The following is a 24086-nucleotide window of genomic DNA, read 5'->3' on the forward strand; positions in this document are numbered from 1 at the left end:
TCTGGCAGCACAATGTCTCGGGCCAGCCCTGGAGTTTTTGACCAGCCATGCTCACCACCCCACCAGGGCCGTCATTTTATGAATGGACCGTCCATTGTTATTTTCATGTCTGACTTGGAGCTATAATGCTGCAGCTTGTATAATGTGGAATTTTCCATTTTCATATAGCCTGTGGCCAATAGGAAACCAGTGGTGACTACTCCTAAATTCACTAGAAGAGAAACCTGGGTGGGAGGGGGTCAGATTTTCCAGATCACTGTAGAACTTGGCAAACAAGAGTTGATCTGCTTCAGGGCCAGGCTTACTACGTAAGCTACTGGAGAGGTTGTGTGGAAGAGTGGAATATTTATTTATTCAAATATTTTCTTGGGTGTGTGAACCAAGAAAATTCTGTGTGCAAGACTGAAGCCTGTTGGAGTTCCTGGACAGGGGTACTTGGCCCCGAAAGTGTGTTTGCCCACCACACCTCTGCAAAAGGATTTGCGGGGCGGGGGTGTGTGTCTTCTTTAGTTTGTTTTGAACCCTCCAAGTTTTTTGGGAGGTGGGGGAAACAAGATCCAGCTAACAGAGACACAACTTTTCTTCATCTTAAACTCTGTGAACAGGCATTCTTTTTATATCAGTTGTTCCATGTAGATTATACATTGAATGAGGTCATTTTTTTTTTAAGTCCCTTCTGGCTGTTCTGTGGAATTTCACTGTTTGGAAATCCTTTGGCACGGAAAAATGGAAATGGCTGCATCGTGTTTGTTGCTGAGATGCGATGTCTTTTCTTTGCTGACAGATAATCCCTGGTTCAGTCTTCAGTGGGATGGAGCTAGATATAGTTGTAGAGCAGACCCATTAAAATCAATGGGATTTCTGTGAGTCATGACTCACTGACATCCCATTGATTTCGATGGGTCTCTGCTGTGAGTATAACTAAATCTGAATCCAACCCAGTATCTCCAGACAGCAAACCATTTTGGAGAGCCATCACCAATTGGAGTAGGTTCGTCCTCCCCCAGCCCAGTGACCTGAGATGCTGTGGAGTACAATTTCCATCATCCCCAGGCAGCACATTTGGAGGGTGCCAGGCTGGGAACTGAAAGGTCCGACTCAGGGTAAAATGGCTCCGTATGTTCTCTCCTGACATCTCTTTAAAAAATCCAAAGCTGCAAAGAAAGTGGTGATGCTGGTGTGATTGGGGGTATCCCTGGCAGTGTGCCATGCCCCCTGCAAACTCAGCCCACCTCCCAAAAGGTTTATCAAGGCCAGCAGTGGCACTGTTGCGCTCTGCAGCGCACCCATGAGCCGTCCGCCTGGTTGATATCCCCAGAGTGCCCTGAGACAGCACCGCTCTGGGCCCTTGTGGGAACACCAAAGGTGGCTTTCAGTTCCTACTTTCTGCTGCTGCTTGGTAAGTTCAGACCCAAGAGCCGAGGCTAGAGGGAGAACCCAGCTCAAGCCCTGGCTGGGGGCCTGGGCTCTTGAGGCCGGTTCAGCCACTGGTCCTCCAAAGTGTGACCCACTTCAGGCAAAACTGCAACCCAGTTGTACAAATGAACATGGAAAGCTGCAATATACTGAGCCAGACCTTTGGTCCGTCTAGCCCAGTATTGCTGACACTGACTGGCAGCAGGGGCTCTCCAGAGTTTCAGGCCCGATTTCTTCCACACCCACCCTGGAGATGCTGAAAATTGAACCTGGGACCTTCTGCATGCAAAGTCGGGGCTCTACCACAGAGCAATGTTTCTTCCCTAAAAATAAAGTAAGATTCCAGCCCTCATGGTTCCAAATAAAAGGCTGATTTAAATAGGAATGTAGGAAACTGCCTTATACCAGGTTTAGTCCATCTAGGCCGATATTGTCGACATGGGCGGGAATGGCTCTCCAGGGTTTCAGGTGGGAATTTTTCCAGCCCCATCTGGAGATGGTGTCGGGCATTGAACCTGGGCCTGGGGCTCCCGCATGCAAAGAAGCTGCTCTACCACTGAGCTGTAGTAAAGCTGTGACCAGTGCCTTTGCACGCTGCACGAGATTAGCTTAAGCATGCAGAGTCAGTGAAAATGTTCCAGCTCGTATTTACTTGTATGGCAACCTGGCCCAAATGTTGCCAGCTTTACTGGGCCAGGGGTTCAAAAACCATCCAGGCCTCCCCCCCCCCCGCCCTGGATGAGTTGGGAACCTACAGGTTTTGTGAGGGGGGAGAATAACTGCCTTTTCATGTTAGAGGAGAATGGCATTTTGATAGCTCCACATATACGGAATTCCATTTCCCAGATGGTGAAGACACAGGGGGCTTTGGGAGGGTGTTTAGGAACACACTGATAGGATTCCAGGGATTCCATGAACTGAGATTGTTACTAGATTTTGAGGGCCCTTTTCTCTCTGTATGTGCGGTTTCACTCACTGTCACTGTTTCGTTCGTCATTTTTTTAATTGTTTGCATGGCTTTGAAATCCTTTCCCTTGTTCTAGCTCTTTCTCCTCAGGCAAAGTAGCAGCAAAAGCTGGTGTGACTTGTGCAAAAATAGAGCGTTAGCCCAGAGATGATGCAAGGACATCTCACAACAGACTGTCTTCCAGTGTGTATGTGTGTGTGTGTGGGGGGGGGGCTGTGGGATGATGGGTGGCGGAGGCTGTGATGTCAGTGGGTGGTGAATGCACTCCGGGTTTCAGTCAGAACTCGAAAGGAGCGATCCGAGGTGCGAAGCAGAGCGGATGTACCACCCCTCTGGCCTCAGAGCCCCCAGCCTCCACTGATTATGGGAGTTGTAGTCTGACACATCTGGAGGCACCACGTTAGGGAAGGCTGATTTAGGGTGTCACAAGGGTTATGACAAGGGTGGAAGACCCCCCACCCTTTCTCACTCCTCAGTGTAGCCTGGGAGCATCACGTTTTGAAGTGTGTGATGCACAAGCCACCCTTCGGGCTGCAGACAAAACTGGCGCGTCTCAAAGGGGACCATCTCCTGGTCATGAAGGCGTATGATACGCGGTCAGCCAAAGCTAATTACGGGGTTCAGCGGTGTGTGAGCCTCTGTTCCTTATTCCAGCAGCTCATGCAGCGAATAAGAATTGGGGGAACTTGGAGGAGCCAATTTCAACCTCAAGAGAAATAGACTCAGGCTGCCATCCTGTGCACCCTCCCCTGGGAGTAAGTCCCATTGGTCTCAGTGGGATTTACGTCTGAGCAAATATGCACTAGCATTGGGCTGTGTGCCACTCATCATAGGAAGAGCCTTGCTGGATCAGACCAAAGGCCTATCTAGCCTAGCATTCTGTTCCCACGCTGGCCAACTAGATGCCCCAATTAGAAGCCCACAAGCAGGACATGAGTGCAACAGTACCCTCCCGCCCATGTTCCCCAGCAACTGGTATCCAGAGGCATTCTGTCTCTGATACTGGAGGGAATATATAGCCATCAAAGCTACCACCCATTGATAACGTTATCTTCCGTAAATTTATCCTTTTAAAGGCATCCAAATTGATGGCCATCATTACATCTTGTACTAGCAAATTCCATAATTCAACTATGTGCTGTGCAACAAAGTCCTTCTAGCCCTCGAGAACAAGGAAGTGGGAATCCTCGACGTTTGATCCAAGAAGATGTCAGCAAATATTTCCTCTTGGCCCCACCCAACCCAAGGTATTTTTTTTTCCTCTTCCATCTTATTCCCATGAAGGATCTGCCCACATTTGCTGATCAGACTATAAAGGGCTCCGTTCCCAGCAAATCCCACAACTTGGAGCAGAGCAGGTGAGGCTTATGATGACTTCTGGGACCCTTCTTGTCACTTAGATCAGGCAGGGGATGGATTGGCTGTTGAGAAATGGATCCATGTCCCCTCTCTTTAATTCTTACAGCTTGCCTGTTGACCTGGCTTTCTACACCACACTGGGTTCTGTTCTTTCCCTCTCACCATGCTAGAACCGAATGGGGTCATCCCATGAAGCTGATGGGTGGGACATCCAGGACAGATTAAAGGAAGAATTTCTTCACACAGCACAGACTTAAACTATGGAATTCGCTACCACAAGATGTACAGATGACCGCCACCTTGGATGGCTTTAAAGGGGATTAGACAGATTCCTGGAGGAGGAGGCTATCAAGGGCTACTAGTCCCGATGGTTCTATGCCACCTCCAGTACCAGAGGCAGCATGCCTATGTACACCAGTTGCTGGGGAACTTGGGCGGGAGGGTGCTGTTCCACTCATGTCCTACTCGTGAGCTTCCCATTGGGGCCGCTGGTGGCCACTGTGTGACCAGAATGCTGGACTAGATGGACCTTGCACCTTAGGGGCAACTAAAATGATCAAGGGGCTGGAGCAACTCCCCTGTGGGGGAAGATCACTACAGCTGGGATGGTTTAGCCTGGGGAAAAGGCAAGTGGGGGAGACATGAGAGAGGTGTACAAAAGTGTGCATGGTGTGAATGTGGATAGGGAGACATTTTTCTCCCTCTTTCATAATACCAGAACCTGGGTATCTGGTTGGCACTGTGTGAGCTAGATGGTCTGATCCAGCAGGGCGCTTCTTATGTTCTTAGGAGCTAATGAATCTGCTTTATCCTTAGCTAGATGCAGGGATGGTTTGATCTGTTTCGGTTCCTCGTTTTTCCAGTCTTAAATTCGGTTCATCCCAGACTTTGAGAATTTTCTCAATCTTACATTTGATCCGTCCCAAATTTTGCGAAGGTTTTTTTTTGAGGTTTGCATGAAAATTTGTACATACTTTTGTGTGTATTTCTCCCAAGACATGCATTTGTGTACTCAATTTTGACTAATGTACACCTGTTTTGCAAGCAATTTTCCTAATGTGATGTCTTTTCAAAAGTTATTTTTCATGAATATATGCATATTTGTGTGCACTTTCCCTAATATACACATTTTTGGACACAGTTCCTGACTGAAGGTGAATTTTGGAGAAGTGCGAGTTCTGGTTAAAAAGTGTGATGTTAGATCCGTTCTCATTCAGATGTGAATTTCTCCACCATCCCTAGCGAGATGCTTGGTCCATCTAGCCCAGAACAATCTCCTAGCAGCCTCTCCCCAGGGTCTTCTACCGGACATCTTGAACTCTAGAGGCTGGGGGTTGCACCTGGGACCTCTTGCATGTAAAGCATGTGTTCTACCACCGGACTACTGGCAGTCCCAGAGCCCTTCGTCCCTCCAGCCCGGGACTGTCTACTGACTCTCCATGGTCTGTGGTTCTGATGTCTTTCCCAGTGGGAACCTTTTTACTAGAGATGTGAGGGACCAAAACTGGGACCTTTAAAAACTAGCCAACACCAGCAGCAAAACAGATGCTCCCCTACTGTGCAATGCCCTTTCCCATAAGCAGCCAGCTTTCCCTTCTGGAGGCTGTGGGCCCCAGGAACGGCACTTGAACCCACTACGTTTGCGTTGTTTGCTCTTTCCCACGGATCTACTGGCCAGGTTACGTCCTGCATCTGGGGGTCGGCTTCTGCCTTGCAGACCTAAATGGCTAATGGATATTTAATCCACAAAAAAGAATGACTGATGCGGATATTTCTTCAAGGCATATCAAAGACTTGGGATTAGAAACAAGCGTTGAAATCCGGTTTATTACAGCAATGACGCACCATGCGTTTTGCCCCTAAACGGGAGTCAGACTGAAGCTTTGCTATGTGCTTTGAACTAGGAACTTTGGGCCTTGCAAACGTTCCTTCAGCTCAGGTCTTGCAAAGCTTCCCTTAAGCTTGTCAGTAACCTTGCTCAGGAAACATACATGAAAATGCCTGGATAACAGACAAGAGATTTTTATGTTTTACTTTTTTAGGGAGAGAGAGATGTGTGCAATTTTAAGAAGGGATTGTGGTTTATGGTGTGAACCTTAAGTTAACTCTTTGGTAAATAGATTTGCAGGGTGCTAAAACTGTTTATTATCCCCCCGCCCCCGAACAGCTTGCAGCCCAATTCAAAATCCAATAATCCTTCCTTTTCTTTTCAGAGATGGAGAGAGTTATGGCATTGCTGCGCCTCTTGCTGGCTTTTGGCCTCTTGCTGGCTCCTGAATCTTCCTCGGAAGGTAACATCACGATTGCTATTTCTCTTCCAGTTCCCCTTTCAGGGTCATAATATCCGTGGTGGGATTCAGGAAAGGAGTCACTGATTTTTATTTTTTTAAAGTATGTGTGAGGAACTAATTGTGTGGGAGCCATCTTTGCATTTCTGGCAGGCTGTCTTGTATTGTAGAGTTTGGGCATGTTTTTAGGGGGGGAGATTTATGCAAATCTTTGAGGGAGATGAATCTCATCTCCCTCAAAGATCCACCTTCAGGCTCTTGGTGTCCTACGAAGGATTTAATGTAAGCATTGGACAGGCTGGGCTAGTGTAAAGAAAAGTCAGGGGGGAGGTAAATGCTGTTGCTTTTTTGGTAAGACTCTCCTAGATGTCATATAATGCCACCAGTGTATATGGCCTAGATGGCTTTACACGGGGGATGAGACAAGTTCATAGAGGATGATGAGGTCTGAAATCCCCAGCTCTTAGGCCTGGCAGTGAAATGGAATCTCCATGTTTAGAGGCAGCATATCCCTGGCTATCAGTTGATGGAGATCAACAGCATGCTCTTCTTCTTGGTTTCCCATTGAGGAATCTACAGGGCCTGTGTTGGAAACAGGATACTGGGCTTGTTGGCCCTTTGCTCTGAGCCAGCAGGGCTCCTCTTATGTTCTTCATCCTCTCTCTTTTGAAGCGGTTCCCTCTGAGCAAATGACGGATTCCGACCTTTTAAGCAGCATTAATGAAGCCAAGCGGCTGGTGGATGAAGCGTACAAGTTCTCCAGAGAGAGGTGAGCTTATTTCATGTCAAACTGCAGGGAAGCGATAATTCATTCTTCCCTCCCTTGCCTCACTGTATTTATGGACTGCCTTTCACCCAACACAGACCTGGGGAGACAAAGAAGTTCAAGCAACTCGCAGTTCGGGTTTAGGAATAAGTCTAAAACAAAACAAGAGGCAAAAAAGTCTAACCCCCCTGCTGAGGCCCTACCCCAGGCATCGCCCACATCTCAGACATCACCCCCACCCCAGACATTTCCCCCAGAACCCCCACTGTGCAGATCCAAGCATAAGCTCCCAATCCATATAAACCTGTGTACAAACCCCCCAAACTGCCCTCCAACTGCCCCCCCCAGCCTGGAGCCCCCAACCAAGCTCCAACCCCAGACACCCATCCCTAGCACGAGCCCCCCCCAGCAGACCCAGGCATGAGTGCCTCCCCAAACCAGTGCCCCCAGCCTGGAGCCCCCACTTCCAGGCTCCCTCCCAGCCCCCCCCCCCCAGCACGAACTAGGCCTTGGAGGGGGAATCTGTTATGATTATGGAATTCTTCTGAGCAAACCCATTGTGTGTGGGGGTGGGCCGGTGTATCCCCACGCTCTAAATGTGGGGAAAACGTCTCTTACAACTCCAGTGTTGATAAACACCAGCGTCTCCACACCCCTTTGTGCTCTTATATCCGTGCTGCTATACTTGTGGGGACGCAGGAGTGAAGCAGGACGAGGGCACCAAGGACAGATCTTAAGAACTTTCCTAACAAAACCTGTGATATCAGTGGCAAAACTGGCAGTGGTCCGTGAGTTAGGGTTGAGCTGAACACGCAAAAGCTGGGAAATCATTTTTCCAACCATAACGTCAGCCCCCTTTCAAACCACAACGTGCCTCGGGCAAAGGGACCAGCATGTGTGTGGCAGGTGACGAAGGGCAGGAGCCCACTGGGACCGTACACGGGACTGTTGAACCCCAGGGCTCCGGGACCTATCAGTCAGCAGCCTGAGTGCTCGGACCTGTCAGATACCTATTATACATGCCCAGTCAGAGCTGCCCCTCGTTTCATGTTGATTAGGCATCTCTGGCTGTCTGCTTCTGTAGCCCTCTCTGTACCTCAAGACTGAGCTACCTATAGTCCTGAAGCAGTGAAGGGGTTTTCAGCCTGAGCGCCGGCTAGCAGAGAGGAAGCCGGGATATACAGACACAGCCAGTGACCAGCAGTACGAGGGTTAACACTTTGGCCCCCGTTGGGCTGCACCCCCGCTGCAGGGGATAACGGCCCCCACAGCCTGCCCCTCCTGTCCCTCCCCCTGTTTTTCCTGGCTCTCCCAGTCTTGTGCCATCAGCAGAAGTTGCTAGCACCATATGGTATTGCAGGGGCAGTTCTCATTGCAGTAGCTAAGAGGCTTCAACAATCGCTTGATAAGCTGCAGCTGAAACTGCATCCCCAGCCAATTACAAGCGCTACAAATGAGTCCTCGGCCACTGACGGCTTATTAGCATCAACAATGAGCCCATACCGTCTGGAGCTAGTGACTGGAGCTGCTTGAAATGAACTCCTGCACTCTTATAGGGACGTAGAAATGGGGTGGAGGCTGGGGGTGGGCAGTTTGCCCTTGCTGGGCTGCTGCAGCCCAGTGGGGGCCAAACTGTTAACTTGTTGTGCTGGGCACTGGCGTTCCTCTCTCTATCTGGTATGACATCCCAACCTCCTCTCTGCCAACCAGCGCCGAAGCTGCTATCCCCTTCATTGCTGACAGTGGCACAGGGGAGGCGGTGGTGGAACAAATGGGAAGTGGGATATGGGGTGGAGGCTGTTACTGTTATCCCTTGTACTGCTGGCTTCCCATCAGCTGTTTCCCCCAGGCATGAGGGGGCATCTATGACTTGGCCTTCCTTGAGTGACCAGCCACAGTTTATTAAATTCAGAATCTGTTTCTTTTTTATGTTTTTTATTTAAAACATTTCTTGGCCACCTTTCAGGGCATAGAATCATAGAATCATAGAATAGTAGGGTTGGAAGGGGCCTACAAGGCCATCGAGTCCATCCCCCTGCTCAATGCAGGAATCCAAGTCAGAGCATCCCTGACAAATGGCTGTCCAGCCTCGTCTTGAAGGCCTCCAGTGTGGGAGAGCCCACCACCTCCCCAGGTAATTGGTTCCATTGCCGTATTGCTCTGACACTCAGGAAGTTTTTCCTGATGTTCAGTCGGAATCTGGCTTCCTGTAACTTGAGCCCATTATTCCGTGTCCTGCACTCTGGGATGATCAAGAAGAGATCCTGGCCTTCTTCTCTGTGACAACCTTTCAAGTACTTGAAGAGTGCTATCATATCTCCCCTCAGTCTTCTCTTCTCAAGGCTAAACATGCCCAGTTCTTTCAGTCTCTCTTCATAGGGCTTTGTTTCCAGTCCCCTGATCATCTTTGTTGCCCTCCTTTGAACCCTCTCCAGCTTGTCTGCATCCTTCTTAAAGTGTGGTGCCCAGAACTGGACACAGTACTCCAGATGAGGCCTAACCAGTGCTGAGTAGAGGGGAACTAGTACTTCCCGGGATTTGGAAGCGATGCTTCTATGAATGCAGCCCAAAATAGCATTTGCCTTTTTTGCAGCCACATCACATTGTTGGCTCATATTCAGCTTGTGATCGACGACAATTCCAAGATCCTTCTCGCTCGTAGTGTGGTTGAGCCACGTATCCCCCATCTTGTAACTGTGCATTTGGTTTCTTTTTCCTAGGTGCAGAACTTGGCATTTGTCCCTATTAAATGCCATTCTGTTGTTTTCTGCCCAGCACTCCAGTCTATCCAGATCACTTTGAATTTTGTTTCTGTCTTCCAAAGTATTAGCTATCCCTCCCAATTTTGTGTCATCTGCAAATTTGATCAGCATTCCCTGCACCTCCTCCTCCAAGTCATTAATAAAAATATTGAAGAGCACTGGGCCCAGGACTGAGCCCTGCGGTACCCCACTCGTTACCTCTCCCCAGCTTGAGAAGGTCCCATTGATAAGCACTCTTTGAGTCCGATTCTGTAGCCAACTGTGGATCCACATGATCGTTGTTTCATCTAGCCCAGTTTGAGCTAGTTTGCTCATCAGGATATCATGGGGCACTTTGTCGAAAGCTTTGCTGAAGTCGAGGTATATGATGTCTACAGCATTCCCACGGTCTACAAGGGAGGTGACTTGATCAAAAAATGAGATCAGATTTGTCTGGCAGGACTTGTTTTTGACAAATCCATGTTGGCTTCGAGTAATCACGGCATTGTTGTCAAGGTGCTTCCAGATGGATTGCTTTATGATCTGCTCCAGAATTTTCCCAGGGATTGATGTCAGACTGACTGGTCTGTAGTTCCCAGGTTCCTCCTTTTTACCCTTTTTGAAGATAGGGACAACGTTAGCCCTCCTCCAGTCATCTGGCACTTCCCCGGTCCTCCATGATTTCTCAAAGAGAATAGACAGCGGTTCTGAGAGTTCTTCTGCCAGTTCCTTTATGACTCTAGGATGCAGTTCATCTGGCCCTGGAGATTTGAACTCATTCAAAGTAATGAGGTGTTCCTTGACCATATGCCTGTCGATCTCAAGCTGCAATCCTGCCCCTTCAGCCTGTACTTCGCCTTTGCCAGGGGGGTCATAGACCCTCTTTTGGGAGAAGACTGAGCCAAAGTAGGAATTGAGCACCTCTGCCTTTTCTTTGTCCTCTGTTATCATTTTGCCATCCTTATTTAATAGCTGAACAACCATTTCTTTCCTCTGCCTTTTACTATGCACGTAGCTGAAGAAAGCCTTTTTGTTGTTTTTAGCATCCCTCGCTAACCTCACCTCGTTCTCCGCTTTAGCCTTCCTGACGCCATCCCTGCAATTCTGTGCTACCTGCCTGTACTCTTCCTTTGTTACTTGGCCTTCTTTCCACTTCCTATATGTGTCCTTTTTTGTTTTCAGGTCATCCCTAAGCTTTTTGTGAAGCCACATTGGCTTCTTCTGTTGTCTTCCACCTTTTCTTCTTGTTGGAATTGTTTGTGATTGTGCCTTGAGAATTTCCTTTTTTAAAAGCTCCCACCCATCTTGGACTCCTTTTCTCGCTAGCATTGCTTGCCATGGGACCTTACTGATCATTGTTCTGAGTTTATTAAAATCAGCTTTCCTAAAATCCAGGGTACGCGTTTGACTACACTCGGCTTTTGCTTCCCTTAGAACCAAGAACTCAAGTACAACATGGTCGCTTTCCCCCAGAGTTCCTGTAACTGCTACTTTATCCACTAAGTCATCTCTGTTGGTTAGGATCAAGTCAAGGATAGCCGATCCTCTAGTTCCTTCCTCTACTTTCTGTAGGAGGAAGTTATCCGCCACACAAGTCAGGAATTTCCTGGAGGGGCCATGTTTTGCAGAATTTGTCTCCCAACAAATATCGGGGAAATTGAAGTCCCCCATTACTACTACATCATGCTTCCTTAAAACATTGGCTATTTGCTTTTCAAAAGTTTCATCCTTGTCTTCTCCTTGATTGGGTGGCCGGTAGTAGACTCCGACCACCAGGTTCCTTTTATTCTTTGCTCCATTTATTTCAACCCAGATGCTCTCGATGGGGCTACCAAGCTCCTCCTCCTGTATTTCTGTGCAGAGATATGTATTTTTCACATACAGTGCAACCCCGCCTCCCTTTCTGTTCCTCCTGTTCTTTTTGAACAAGTTATATCCTTCAACTGCTGTATTCCAGTCATGAGAGTCATCCCACCAAGTCTCAGTTATACCTATCAAGTCATAATTTCCCTCCTGTATTAAGAGTTCAAGTTCGTTCTGTTTGTTTCCCATACTCTGGGCATTAGTATATAGACATCGAAGACCATGTGCTTCATAGTCTGGCTTTCTTCCTACCTGTGTCTGAAGACTATTATTGGACGCTATCAGAGCTGTTCTCTCCGTTGCAGTGCATGCGCCTACGTCCATTGTTACCCCCAACATTACATCTCCCTTCCCCGTAGGATTCAGTTTAAAGCCCTCCTGATGAAGTTCTTCATGCTGTGGCCAAACACATTCTTCCCAGCCTTTGTGAGGTGCAACCCATCCCTAGCCAACAGCCCATCTTCCAGGAAGTATAGCCCGTGGTCCCAGAATCCAAATCTCTCTCGTCGGCACCACCTTCGTAGCCAGTCATTCACCCGGAGTATTTTTCGTTCCCTTTCTATCCCTCTTCTAACTACTGGAAGGATGGATGAGAAAACTATCTGGGCCCCAAAGTTCTTGAGTTTCCTTCCCAAAGCTTCAAAGTCTGACGTGATCTCTTCGTAGCTCCGCTTGGCGGTATCATTTGTTCCCACATGGATGAGAAGAAAGGGATACCTGTCAGTGGGCTTTATGAGTGCAGGCAACCTTTCAGTCACGTCTCTAATCTGTCCTCCCGGGAGACAACATACCTGGCGAGTCCACGGGTCTTCGCGACATACTTGGGTCTCGATCCCACGCAGCAAGGAGTCTCCCACTACTACCACTCTTCTCTTCTTCTTCTTGTAGGCCTGGGTTTCATCGCCTCTGTTTGACTGACCTTTAGCCTCTTGCTCACTCTCATGCAGGTTCCCCTGTGATTCTTCCTCTGCAGGCTGTCCTCCAGTCTCATCCGCAAGTACCTGGAATCGGTTCCACAGCTCCACCGCTTCCACTGGTGCAGAGTGGCGTCTAGTTCTTCTTCTCCTAACTGTCACCGTTTTCCAAGGAGTATCCTCTACTCCATTTTTCTTCACCTCAGCATTTCCCACTGCCTCATCTTGCTGTTGCTCTTCAAGCTTGTGGTCTGCCCTTTGCTGCTGTAGTTCCCCCATTCTGTCCAAGAACTCTTCGTGTTCTCTTATTCCCCGGAGGGTTGACAGTCGCCGCTCCAGTCCACTTACTTTTTCCTCCAGCAGCGTGATCAACTTGCACTTGTTGCAGGTGTAGGCCATGTTGTTCTCAGGCAAGAAAACAAACATTGCACACACCTTGCAGGTCACCACCACTGGAGAGTCTTGTCCTTCCATAGGCTCTTTTCCCTTTTTGTGTCTAGCTTTGTGATTGTTCTAGACTAGCCTGTGCCTGCTCCTCTACTCAGTAGAGGTTAAAAGCAGAGTCCCACTGGTGTGAAAGTGTGTGTTACAAGACAAATAAATGAAAAAAAGTTAGTAAAAAAATAAAATAAAAAATAAAAAATAAATAAAAATAAATGTTAGGGGCCTCCCCCTTGACCTCCCCTGCCGAACTCCCCTGGCCAACTCCTGTTTGCTCCCCCCGTTCGCTCGCTCTGTTCGCTCGCTCTCTGGGAGCTTGCCTGCTTCTGTAGTCCCTGGACCAGCTGGAGCAGCTTGCTCTGCTCTGCTCTGCTCAGCTGGGAGGCGGGAAACAGACTGAAGCTTCCCGCCCAGTCAGCTGCTGGCAGTACTCAGGCCACACCCCTCCAATTCAGTTGGAGCTCTCAGAAGCTCCTGGTGAGCTCACAGCCAGTCAGAAGGATAAAGGGCAGCGCCCTGGGCTTCCTGCAGCCCACTTACCTCTTAGCCTCTGTCTCCTTTGTCTCCTTTGTCTCTTCAACCACTGCAACTCCCCTGGCCAACTCCTGTTTGCTCCCCCTGTCCGCTCGCTCTGTTCGCTCGCTCTCTGGGAGCTTGCCTGCTTCTGTAGTCCCTGGACCAGCTGGAGCAGCTTGCTCTGCTCTGCTCTGCTCAGCTGGGAGGCGGGAAACAGACTGAAGCTTCCCGCCCAGTCAGCTGCTAGGAGTACTCAGGCCACACCCCTCCAATTCAGTTGGAGCTCTCAGAAGCTCCTGGTGAGCTCACAGCCAGTCAGAAGGATAAAGGGCAGCGCCCTGGGCTTCCTGCAACCCACTTACCTCTTAGCCTCTGTCTCCTTTGTCTCCTTTGTCTCTTCAACCACTGCAACTCCCCTGGCCAACTCCTGTTTGCTCCCCCTGTTCGCTCGAAGAATTAATTGTTTTAATGTGGTGTGTTATTCTTTTATCTTGTTGTTCACCACTCCAAAATCTTTGATGTGGAGCGGTATATAAATATTGTAAATAAATAAATAATGAATAAATAATAGGTATCTCACAGGTCCGAGCACTCAGGCTGCTGGCTGAGAGGTCCCGGAGCCCTGTGGTTCAATAGTCCCGTGTGCATTCCAGTGGGCTCCCGCCCTTCATCACTTGCCACACACGTGCTGGTCCCTTTGCCCGAGGCACATTGTGGTTTGAAAGGGGGCTGGCATTATGGGTGAACAACTGATTTCCCAGTTTTTGTGTGTTCAGCTCAACCATAACTCATGAATCACTGTAGGTTTTCCAACAGATTTATAAACCATATCTAAAAAATATCTCTAAGTGGTTTACAAAGCAAAGATTAAAATGCATCATAATTACAAAAACACTTTTTCAATGTATTATAATGTTATATACCTTGTATGATTTATAACTTTATAATGCTGTAATGTTTTAAATAATGTTTTCTAACTTTATAACATTATCATATAATGTAATGGATGTTCTATCCATCATCGCTCCCTCTAATAGCAAACTTAGGCACTGCACGCCAAAGGCAATGTGGTCAAAACGGGGCCCACTGAGAAACGAGAGGGGTGTGTCGGCATCTCAGGGAAGCTCCAAGGTTTGCTGAAGCAAAAAAAAAAATGTCGGGGCACAATAGCCCCTAGCAACAACAGGCTGACCCCGCTACCCCAGAGGAGGAGGAGGGACAGTACAGTTTCTCAGGAAACATGGAAGGGTGAAAATGGTTTCTCTCCTTTGGATGAAGTTTCCCTGTTGTTGGTTCTTAAAAACGCATGGCATAAACTCACCCTTAGCAACGCTTGTTCAGACAACGTTGAACATTTTCTAGCCACTGTGTTGCCATCTCCTTGTACTTCTCTTTCCAGAGCAAAGGCAAACTTGAACAAGGGCCACGTCTCGCCCTATGATTTTCTGAAACGTTTAAAGGAGCCAGTAGCAGGAGCCAGGACTGCAGCCCGAGCTGCAAGTTACATGGAGATGACTTTGGACCTCCTGAAGACGAAGTTGCAGAAGACATGGCCAGGAGAGTTAAACATCACAGGTATCATCTGGATTAATCAAGTAAAAGCTTCAGTAGCTGGTTTTAAAAACATCCCAGTTCATGGGAGCCCTGGAGGACTAGCCTCTTATTATGCTCAAAAAGAAGTCAGATTCCTCCTCCAGCTCCTCCTTCTCTTTAATCTCACAGAATTTAGGCAACATATTTTTCCTCCTTAAATGTAACTTCTTTAAAAGAAAAACCATCCATCGGGCATTGTTTGCAAAAGGAAGGCAACATCTGCGCGACAATGTTTTGTTTTTGATGGATTTCTCATTTAGATGTCCTAAGCAGCAAGCACAAGGACATCATCTTCAGGCTGACGGGTTGTGACTACGTGATCCGCCAAGTCAGGTGTCCGGAGAGCAGCCCTTACCGGACCATCACTGGAGAATGCAACAACAGGTAAGGACCCGTCACTGTAGCCCGATTCACACAGAACCGCTTGGTGGTTTTGCTTAGCGAACTGCATTGAGACGAAAGTGTTTAATGTTGTTTCTGTGCTGTTTGGATATGGATTTATTGTTGTCATGTTTTTATGTGTTACGAGCAAATGGACCCGGCTTTGCCCAGATTAGAAGAACCCATAATTTGATATATTGTGGCCTCTGACTCCAGTTATGCAGCTGTCAGAAGTGGACATGTTATGCCTGCCCCGTCTGAGTGAAGCCATGCCAGTTGGTGGGCCTAGGCACAGCCCCTGTTATGGGGCACCCCATTGCCCCTTACGGGTGGGCTCTGTCTGCTCTATTTCCCTGAGGGGCTGCTATCTCACAGTAGAGGGTAGGGGGCAGGCATATATCCTTGTCCCTCGACCTTCTAACCTTCCCTGGCTTCAAACTCTATGGACATCTGCAAGGCTATGCACTGGTTAGGGAAGTCTGTCATCTAGTGACTGAAGTTGTTACTGCAGGCTTCAAACGCAGAAACACATTCCAATTAATTAAAATCAATGCATTAAAAACAATTAACCCTGCTGTGCACATCCTTAGGCCTCCCTTAGTACACATGCCCGGTTTCCAGCGTCTAGGTTTCATGGTCCTGGAGCTTTGGTACGAGTGGTCGGATAGACAGACACACATGATCTTTTATTATTTTAGACTGTTTTTATTTGAATTATTGTACGCCGCCTTGGTGACATTTGGGAAAAGGCAGTATAGAAATACTCCTAATATGTTACGAATAAATGCAAATCAATTGTGAATCATTAAACAAATAAACGGCATTTTAAAGTTCAGAGAAGCCCGAAATCTGGTGGATGGCTGAGCTCCAGTCCACAGATTAGCCCGTGAACTGCGGATCAGGTCGTTTTGTATTGGAATCTGCAAGTGCAAATAGCATTGGGATTCCTCAAGCAACTTGCAAAAGAACCCCCAGGCATGACGGGGGGAAGGATTTCCACATGCATGTCCTCTAAGGGCACAATCCTAGACATGTTTAGACAGAAAAAAGTCCTATAACTCCCAGCATGCCCCTGCCAGCCACCTCCCAGCTGGGGCATGTTGGGAGTCCTTTTTTCTGTCTAAACATGCATAGGATTGCATTGTAAGGCTACCACTGGCTGCTGGTCTTGATGGCTCTGTGCCACCTCCAGGAGCAGAGGCAGTGTGTCTGTGACACCAGTTGCCGGGGACCATGGGCGGGAGGTGCTTGGGCACTCCGGTCCTGCTTGCGGGTCTCCCGTGGGCAGCTGGTTGGCCACTGTGTGAACAGGATGCCGGGTGAGATGGCCCCGTGGTCTGGTCCACCCTCAGGGCTCCTCCCCTTCTGCTGCGATGCACGCCCCTCCCTTCCCTTCCCTTCCCGTTCTAGGGAGCACCCGCACTTTGGGGCGTCCAACCATGGCTACGCCCGCTGGCTTCCGGCGGAGTACGAGGACGGGGTGTCTCTTCCGAAGGGCTTGATTGCAGGCCAGCTGTACAACGGACATCCCCTCCCGCTGGTAAGAGCTGGGGGCTCCGGGTAAGAGCTCGGGGCAACTTCTGGAGGAGCAGCATTAGGGTGGAACCGGACAGAGGGCTGTGGGTCGGTGGGGAGCCGTTGGGCCTGACTTGTGGGGGCGACGTGGCGATCAGCACATGGCCGTAGGAGAGGTCAGGACGGGGGCCCCAATCCAGCCCTCCTGGGGTCCCCAGATGGCCACGCCGCCTTCACGCCAGCTACCCATCGTCTACCGACTGTCTGGGCAGAACTTGGCATTTATCCCTATTACATTTCATTCTCTTGTTTTCTGCCCAGTGCTCCAGTCTATCAAGATCACTTTGGATTTTGTTTCTGTCTTCCAAGGTATTAATCCCGCCCAATTTTGTGTCATCTGCAAATTTGATCAGCACTTCCTGCATCTCCTTCTCCAAATCATTAATAAAAATGTTGAAGAGCACTGGGCCCAGGACTGAGCCCTGCAGTACCCTGATCGTTACCTCTCCCCAGTTTGAGAAGATCACATTGAGAAGCACTCTTTGAGTCAGATCCTGTAGCCAACTGTGGATCCACCTGATCATTGTTTCAACTATCCCACTTTGAACTAGTTTGCTCATCAGGATATCATGGGGCACTTTGTCAAAAGCTTTGCTGAATTTGAGGTATATTATGTCCACAGCATTCCCACAGTCCACAAAGGAGGTTAACTGATCAAAAAATGAGATCAGATTCGTCTTGCAGGATTTGTTCTTGACAAATCCATGTTGGCTTCGAGTAATCACTGCATTGTTTTCAAGGTGCCAAGTTCTGCACCTAGGAAAAAGAGACCAAATGCACAGTTACAAGACGGGGGATACGTGGCTCAACCACACTACAAGCGAGAAAGATCTTGGAATTGTTGTCCATCACAAGCTGAATATGAGCCAACAATGTGATGTGGCTGCAAAAAAGGCAAATGCTATTTTGGGCTGCATGAATAGAAGCATAGCTTCCAAATCCCGGGAAGTACTAGTTCCCCTCTACTCAGCACTAGTTAGGCCTCATCTGGAGTACTGTGTCCAGTTCTGGGCACCACACTTGAAGAAGGATGCAGACAAACTGGAGAGGGTTCAGAGGAGGGCAACAAAGATGATCAGGGGACTGGAAACAAAGCCCGATGAAGAGAGACTGAAAGAACTGGGAATGCTTAGCCTTGAGAAGAGGAGATATGATAGCACTCTTCAAGTACTTGAAAGGTTGTCCCAGAGAAGAAGGCCAGGATCTCTTCTTGATCATCCCAGAGTGCAGGACACGGAATAATGGGCTCAAGTTACAGGAAGCCAGATTCCGGCTGAACATCAGGAAAAACTTCCTGACTGTTAGAGCAATATGACAATGGAACCAATTACCTAGGGAGGTGGTGGGCTCTCCCATACTGGAGGCATTCAAGATGAGGCAGGACAGCCATCTGTCAGGGATGCTCTGACTTGGATTCCTGCACTGAGCAGGGGGTTGGACTCAATGGCCTTGTAGGCCCCTTCCAACCCTACTATTCTATGATTCTATGATAAGGTGCTTCCAGATGGATTGCTTTATCATCTGCTCCAGAATTTTCCCAGGGATTGATGTCAGATTGTCTGTAGTTCCCAGGTTCCTCCTTTTTACCCTTTTGAAGATAGGGATAACGTTAGCCCTCCTCCAGTCATCTGGCACTTCCCCCGTCCTCCATGATTTCTCAAAGATAATAGACAGTGGTTCTGAGAGTTCTTCTGCCAGTTCCTTTATGACTCTAGGATGCAGTTCATCTGGCCCTGGAGATTTGAACTCATTCAAAGTAATTAGGCGTTCCTTCACCATATGCCTATCAGTCTCGAGCTGCAATCCTGCCCGTTCATCCCGTAGTTTGCCTTTGCCAGGGGGGTCATAGACCCTCTTTCGGGAGAAGACTGAGCTGAAGTAGGAATTGAGCACTTCTGCCTTTTCTTTGTCATCTGTTATCATTTTGCCATCCTTATTTAGTAGTTGAGTCACCATTTCTTTCCTCTGCCTTTTACTATGCACGTATCTGAAGAAAGCCTTTTTGTTGCTTTTAGCATCCCTCACTAACCGCAGCTGGTTCTCCGCTTTAGCCTTCCTGACGCCATCCCTGCAATTCTGTGCTACCTGCCTCTACTCTTCCTTTGTTGCTTGGCCTTCTTTCCACTTCCTATATGTGTCCTTTTTTGTTTTCAGGTCATCCCTAAGCTTTTTGTGAAGCCACATTGGCTTCTTCTGTTGTCTTCTGCCTTTTTTGTGTGTGTGTTGGAATTGTTTGTAATTGTGCCTTGAGAATTTCCTTTTTAAAAACCTCCTACCCATCTTGGACTCCTTTTCTCATTAGAGTTGCTTGCCATGGGACCTTACTTATCATTGTTCTGAGTTTATTAAAATTGGCTTTCTTAAAATTCAGGGTACGCGTTTGGCTACACTCAGCTTTTGCTTCCTTTAAAACCTAGAACTCAAATATAACATGGTCATTTCCCCCCAGAATTCCCATAACTGCTACTTTGGGCTTTTCTGTTGTTCAGTCGTTCAGTCGAGTCCGACTCTTCCTGACCTCATGGACCATAGCACGCCAGGCCTTCCTGTCCTGTGCTCTCTCCTGCAGCGTGCTCAAGTTCATATTCATTGCATCGGTGATGCTATCTAGCCATCTCATCCTCTGCTGTCCACTTCTCCTTTTGCCTTCAGTCTTTCCCAGCATCCGGGTCTTTTCCAGAGAGTTTTCTCTTCGCATTAGGTGGCCAAAATATTTGAGTTTCAGCTTCAGGATCTGTCCTTCCAATGAGCACTCAGGGTTGATTTCCTTTAGGATTGACTGATTTGACCTCCTTGCAGTCCAGGGGACTCGTAAGAGTCTTCTCCAGCACCACAGTTCGAAAGCATCAATCCTTTGGCGCTCAGCCTTCCTTATAGTCCTTCCTTATGGCGCTCAGCCTTCCTTATCTCACAGCCATACATTTGTTGTTGTTGTTCAGTCATTCAGTCGTGTCCGACTCTTTGTGACCCCATGGACCATAGCACGCCAGGCCTTCCTGTCCTGCGCACTCTCCCGGAGCGTGCTCAAGTTCATATTCATTGCATCGGTGATGCTATCTAGCCATCTCATCCTCTGCCGTCCCCTTCTCCTTTTGCCTTCAGTCTTTCCCAGCATCAGGGTCTTTTCCAGAGAGTTTTCTCTTCGCATTAGGTGGCCAAAATATTGGAGCTTCAGCTTCAGTATCTGTCCTTACAATGAGCACTCAGGGTTGATTTCCTTTAGGATTGACTGACTGGACCTCCTTGCAGTCCAGGGGACTCGTAAGAGTCTTCTCCAGCACCACAGTTCGAAAGCATCAATTCTTCGGCGCTCAGCCTTCCTTATAGTCCAGCTCTCACAGCCATACATTACTACTGGGAAAACCATAGCTTTGATTAGACGGACGTTTGTCAGCAAGGTGATATCTCTGCTTCTTACTATGCTGTCTAGGTTTGCCATAGCTTTCCTCCCAAGGAGCAGGCGTCTTTTAATGTCATGGCTACAGTCACCGTCTGCAGTGATCTTGGAGCCCAAGAAAGTAAAATTTGTCACTGCTTCCATTTCTTCCCCTTCTATATGCCAGGAAGTGATAGGGCCAGATGCCATGATTTAGTTTTTTTAATGTTGCGTTTCAAACCAGCTTTTGCACTCTCCTCTTTCACCCTCAACAAGAGGCTCTTGAGATCCTCTTTGCTTTCTGCCATTAGGGTGGTATCGTCTGCGTATCTGAGGTTGTTGATATTTCTCCCGGCAATCTTAATTCCGACCTGTGATTCATCCAACCCGGCATTTCTCATTATGTACTCTGCATATAAGTTAAATAAGCAGGGTGACAATATGCAGCCTTGTCGTACTCCTTTCCCAATTTTGAACCAATCAGTTGTTCCATGTCTGGTTCTTACTGTTGCTTCTTGGCCCTCGTACAGGTTTCTCAGGAGACAGGTGAGGTGGTTTGGTACTCCCATCACTTTCAGAATTTGCCACAGTTTGTTGTGATCCACACAATCAAAGGCTTTAGTGTAGTCAGTGAAGCAGAAATAGATGTTTTTCTGGAATTCTCTTGCTTTCTCCACGATCCAGCGAATGTTGGCGATTTGATCTCTAGTTCTTCTGCCTCTTCGAAACCCAGCTTGTACTTCCGGTAGTTCTTGGTTCGCATACTGCTGAAGCCTAACTTGTAGGATTTTGAGCATCACCTTGCTGGCATGTGAAATGAGCGCAATTTTGCAGTAGTTTGAACACTCTTTGGTGTTGCCCTTCTTTGGAATTGGAATGTAAACTGAATTTTTCCAGGCTTGCGGCCACTGTTAAGTGTTCCAAATATGTTGGCATATTGAGTGCAGCACTTTAACAGCATCATCTTTTAGGATCTTAAATAGCTCAGCTGGAAGACTGTCATCTCTGCTAGCTTTGTTGTTAGTAATGCTTCCTAAGGCCTACTTGACTTCATTCTCGAGGATGTCTGGCTCAAGTTCAGTGACTGCACTATCATGGCTATCAGGGACATTCAGATCTTTCCTGTATAGTTCTTCTGTGTCTTCTTTCCACCTCTTCTTAATCTTATCTGCTTCTGTGAGGTCCCTGCCTTCTTTGTCCTTTATCATGCCTGTCTTTGCACACAATGTTCCCTTGAGATCTCCAATTTTCTTGAAGAGATCTCTAGTCTTTCCCATTCTGTTGTTTTCCTCGATTTCTTTGCATTGTTCATTTAAGAAGGCCTTCTTGTCTCTCCTTGCTATTCTCTAGAACTCTGCATTCCGTTGGATATATCTTCCCCTTTCTTCCTTGCTTTTCGCTTCCCTTCTTTCCTCAGCTACTTGTAAAGCCTCATCAGACCGCCACTTTGCTTTCTTGCATTTCTTTTTCTTGGGGATGGATTTCGTTGCTGCCTCCTGAACAATGTTACGGACCTCCGTCCATAGTTCCTCAGGCACTCTGTCTATCAGGTCTAATCCCTGAAATCTATTCCTCACCTCCACTGTATATTCATCAGGGATATGATTTAGGTCATACCTGAATGGTTTAGTGGTTTTCCCTATGTGTTTCAATTTAAGCCGAAATTTTGCAACAAGAAGCTCATGATCTGAGCCACAGTCAGCTCCAGGTCTTGTTTTTACTGACTGTATAGAGCTTCTCCATCTTTGGCTGCAAAGGACATAATCAATCTGATTTCGATATTGACCATCTGGTGATGTCCATGTGTAGAGTTGTCTCTTGTGCTGTTGGAAGAGTGTTCGCTATGATCAGCGTGTTCTCTTGGCAAAACTCTATTAGCCTTTGTCCTGCTTCATTTTGTCCACCAAGGCCATGCCTGCCTGTTATCCCGGTGATTTCTTGACTTCCTACTTTAGCATTCCAATCCCCTATGATGAAGAGGACATCTTTTTTGGTGTTAGTTCTAGAAGGTCTTGTAGGTCTTCATAGAACCGATCAACCTCAGCTTCTTCAGCCTCAGTGTTGGGGCATAGACCTGAATTACTGTGATGTTGAATGGTTTGCCTTGGATTCGTACTGAGATCATTCTATCGTTTTTGAGATTGTACCCCAGTACTGCTTTTCCCACCCTTTTGTTGACTATGAGTGCTACTCCATTTCTTCTAAGGGATTCTTGCCCGCAGTAGTAGATATGATGGTCACCTGAATTAAATTCGCCCATGCCTGTCCATTTGAGTTCGCCAGCCTAAAATCCTGCATTTAAAACGGGGCTTTCTGCTTCCATTTTAAAAGCAGGATCACAACAACTCCCTTTTTCATTTGCTTCCTTTCCCCCCACCCCCTTCCCCCTCCTTTTCCCCATCTTCCATTATCTTTCATTGATCTCGCTCCTCTTCTTGCTGCTTTTACTCTTTTCATGGAGGAAACTGAAGCGGAACACAACAGGGTAATTTGATAGTTTATTATTTGCGATTTGTTTAAGAACAGAACAAAGGGCATTTAGTACAGGAGATGCCTTGAATGATCATGGCATCATGTAAAGAGCCCGCAAACTTCCGTGAAGGAGGACTCTCAATCACAGGATAAAAGCTCAGTGTGAAGGAGCCCTTAATCCACTAAGTTATTGCTGTTGGTTAGGATCAATTCAAGGATAGCCGATCCTCTAGTTCCGTCCTCCACTTTCTGTAGGAGGAAGTTATCAGCATCACAAGTCAGGAATTTCCTGGAGGGGCCATGTTTTGCAGAATTTGTCTCCCAACAAATATCGGGGAAATTGAAGTCCCCCATTACTACTACATCATGCTTCCTTGAAACATTGGCTATTTGCTTTTCAAAAGTTTCATCCTCGTCTTCTCCTTGATTGGGTGGCCGGTAATAGACTCCGACCACCATGTTCCTTTTATTCATTGCTGCATTTATTTTAACCCATAAATTTATTTTAAGCTCATCCTCCTGTACTTCTGTGCAGAGATAAGTATTTTTAACATATAGTGCAACCCCACCTCCCTTTCTGTTCCTCCTGTTCTTTTTGAACGAGTTATATCCTTCAATTGCTGTATTCCAGTCATGAGAGTCATCCCACCAAGCCTCAGTTATATCAAGTCATAATTTCCCTCCTGTATTAAGAGTTCACGTTCATTCTGTTTATATACTCTGGGCATTTAGTATATAGACATCGAAGACCATGTGCTTTATAGTCTGGCTTTTTTCCTACATGTTTGTGAAGACTGTTATTGGGTGCTATTAGAGCTGTTCTCTCCGTTGTGGTGCATGAGCCTTCGCCCATTGTTACCCCACATTTTACGTCTCCCTCCCCCGTAGGATTCAGTTTAAAGCCCTCCTGATGAAGTTCTTTATGTTGTGGCCAAACACATTCTTCCCAGCCTTTCTGAGGTGCAACCCGTCCCTTGCCAACCGTCCATCTTCCGGGAAGTATAGCCCGTGGTCCCAGAATCCAAATCTCTCGCACCGGCACCACCTTCGTAGCCAGTCATTCACCCGGAGTATTTTCCTTTCCCTTTCTATCCCTCTTCTAACTACTGGAAGGATGGATGAGAAAACTATCTGGGCCCCAGAGTTCTTGAGTTTCCTTCCCAAAGCTTCAAAGTCTGACGTGATTTCTTTGTAGCTCTGCTTGGCGGTATCATTTGTTCCCACATGGATGAGAAGAAAGGGATACCTGTCAGTGGGCTTCATGAGTGTAGGCAACCCTTCAGTCACGTCTCTAATCTGTCATCCCAGGAGACATTGTACCTAGCGAGTCCATGGGTCTTCAAGACATACTTTGGTTTCAATCCCACGCAGCAAGGAGTCTCCCACTACTACCACTCTTCTCTTGTTGTTGTTGTAGG

General features: G+C 47.6%; 1 protein-coding gene across 1 annotated transcript in view; it reads left to right on the forward strand.

The window, feature by feature from the left end:
• Positions 1-5957: 5957 nt before the first annotated feature.
• The window catches only part of LOC146335070 (myeloperoxidase-like), a 39482-nt gene continuing 21353 nt past the window's right edge, over positions 5958-24086 (forward strand). The window contains exons 1-5 of the mRNA XM_084823014.1: positions 5958-6033; positions 6703-6799; positions 14671-14846; positions 15125-15248; positions 16656-16785. Of these exons, the coding sequence (XP_084679140.1) occupies positions 5958-6033; positions 6703-6799; positions 14671-14846; positions 15125-15248; positions 16656-16785 (603 nt within the window). The remainder of the gene's footprint in view (positions 6034-6702; positions 6800-14670; positions 14847-15124; positions 15249-16655; positions 16786-24086) is intronic.

Source organism: Heloderma suspectum, chromosome 16 (genome assembly GCF_057233095.1).
Source record: "Heloderma suspectum isolate Gila_16-S chromosome 16, 16-S_ref, whole genome shotgun sequence".
Taxonomy (NCBI): domain Eukaryota; kingdom Metazoa; phylum Chordata; class Lepidosauria; order Squamata; family Helodermatidae; genus Heloderma; species Heloderma suspectum.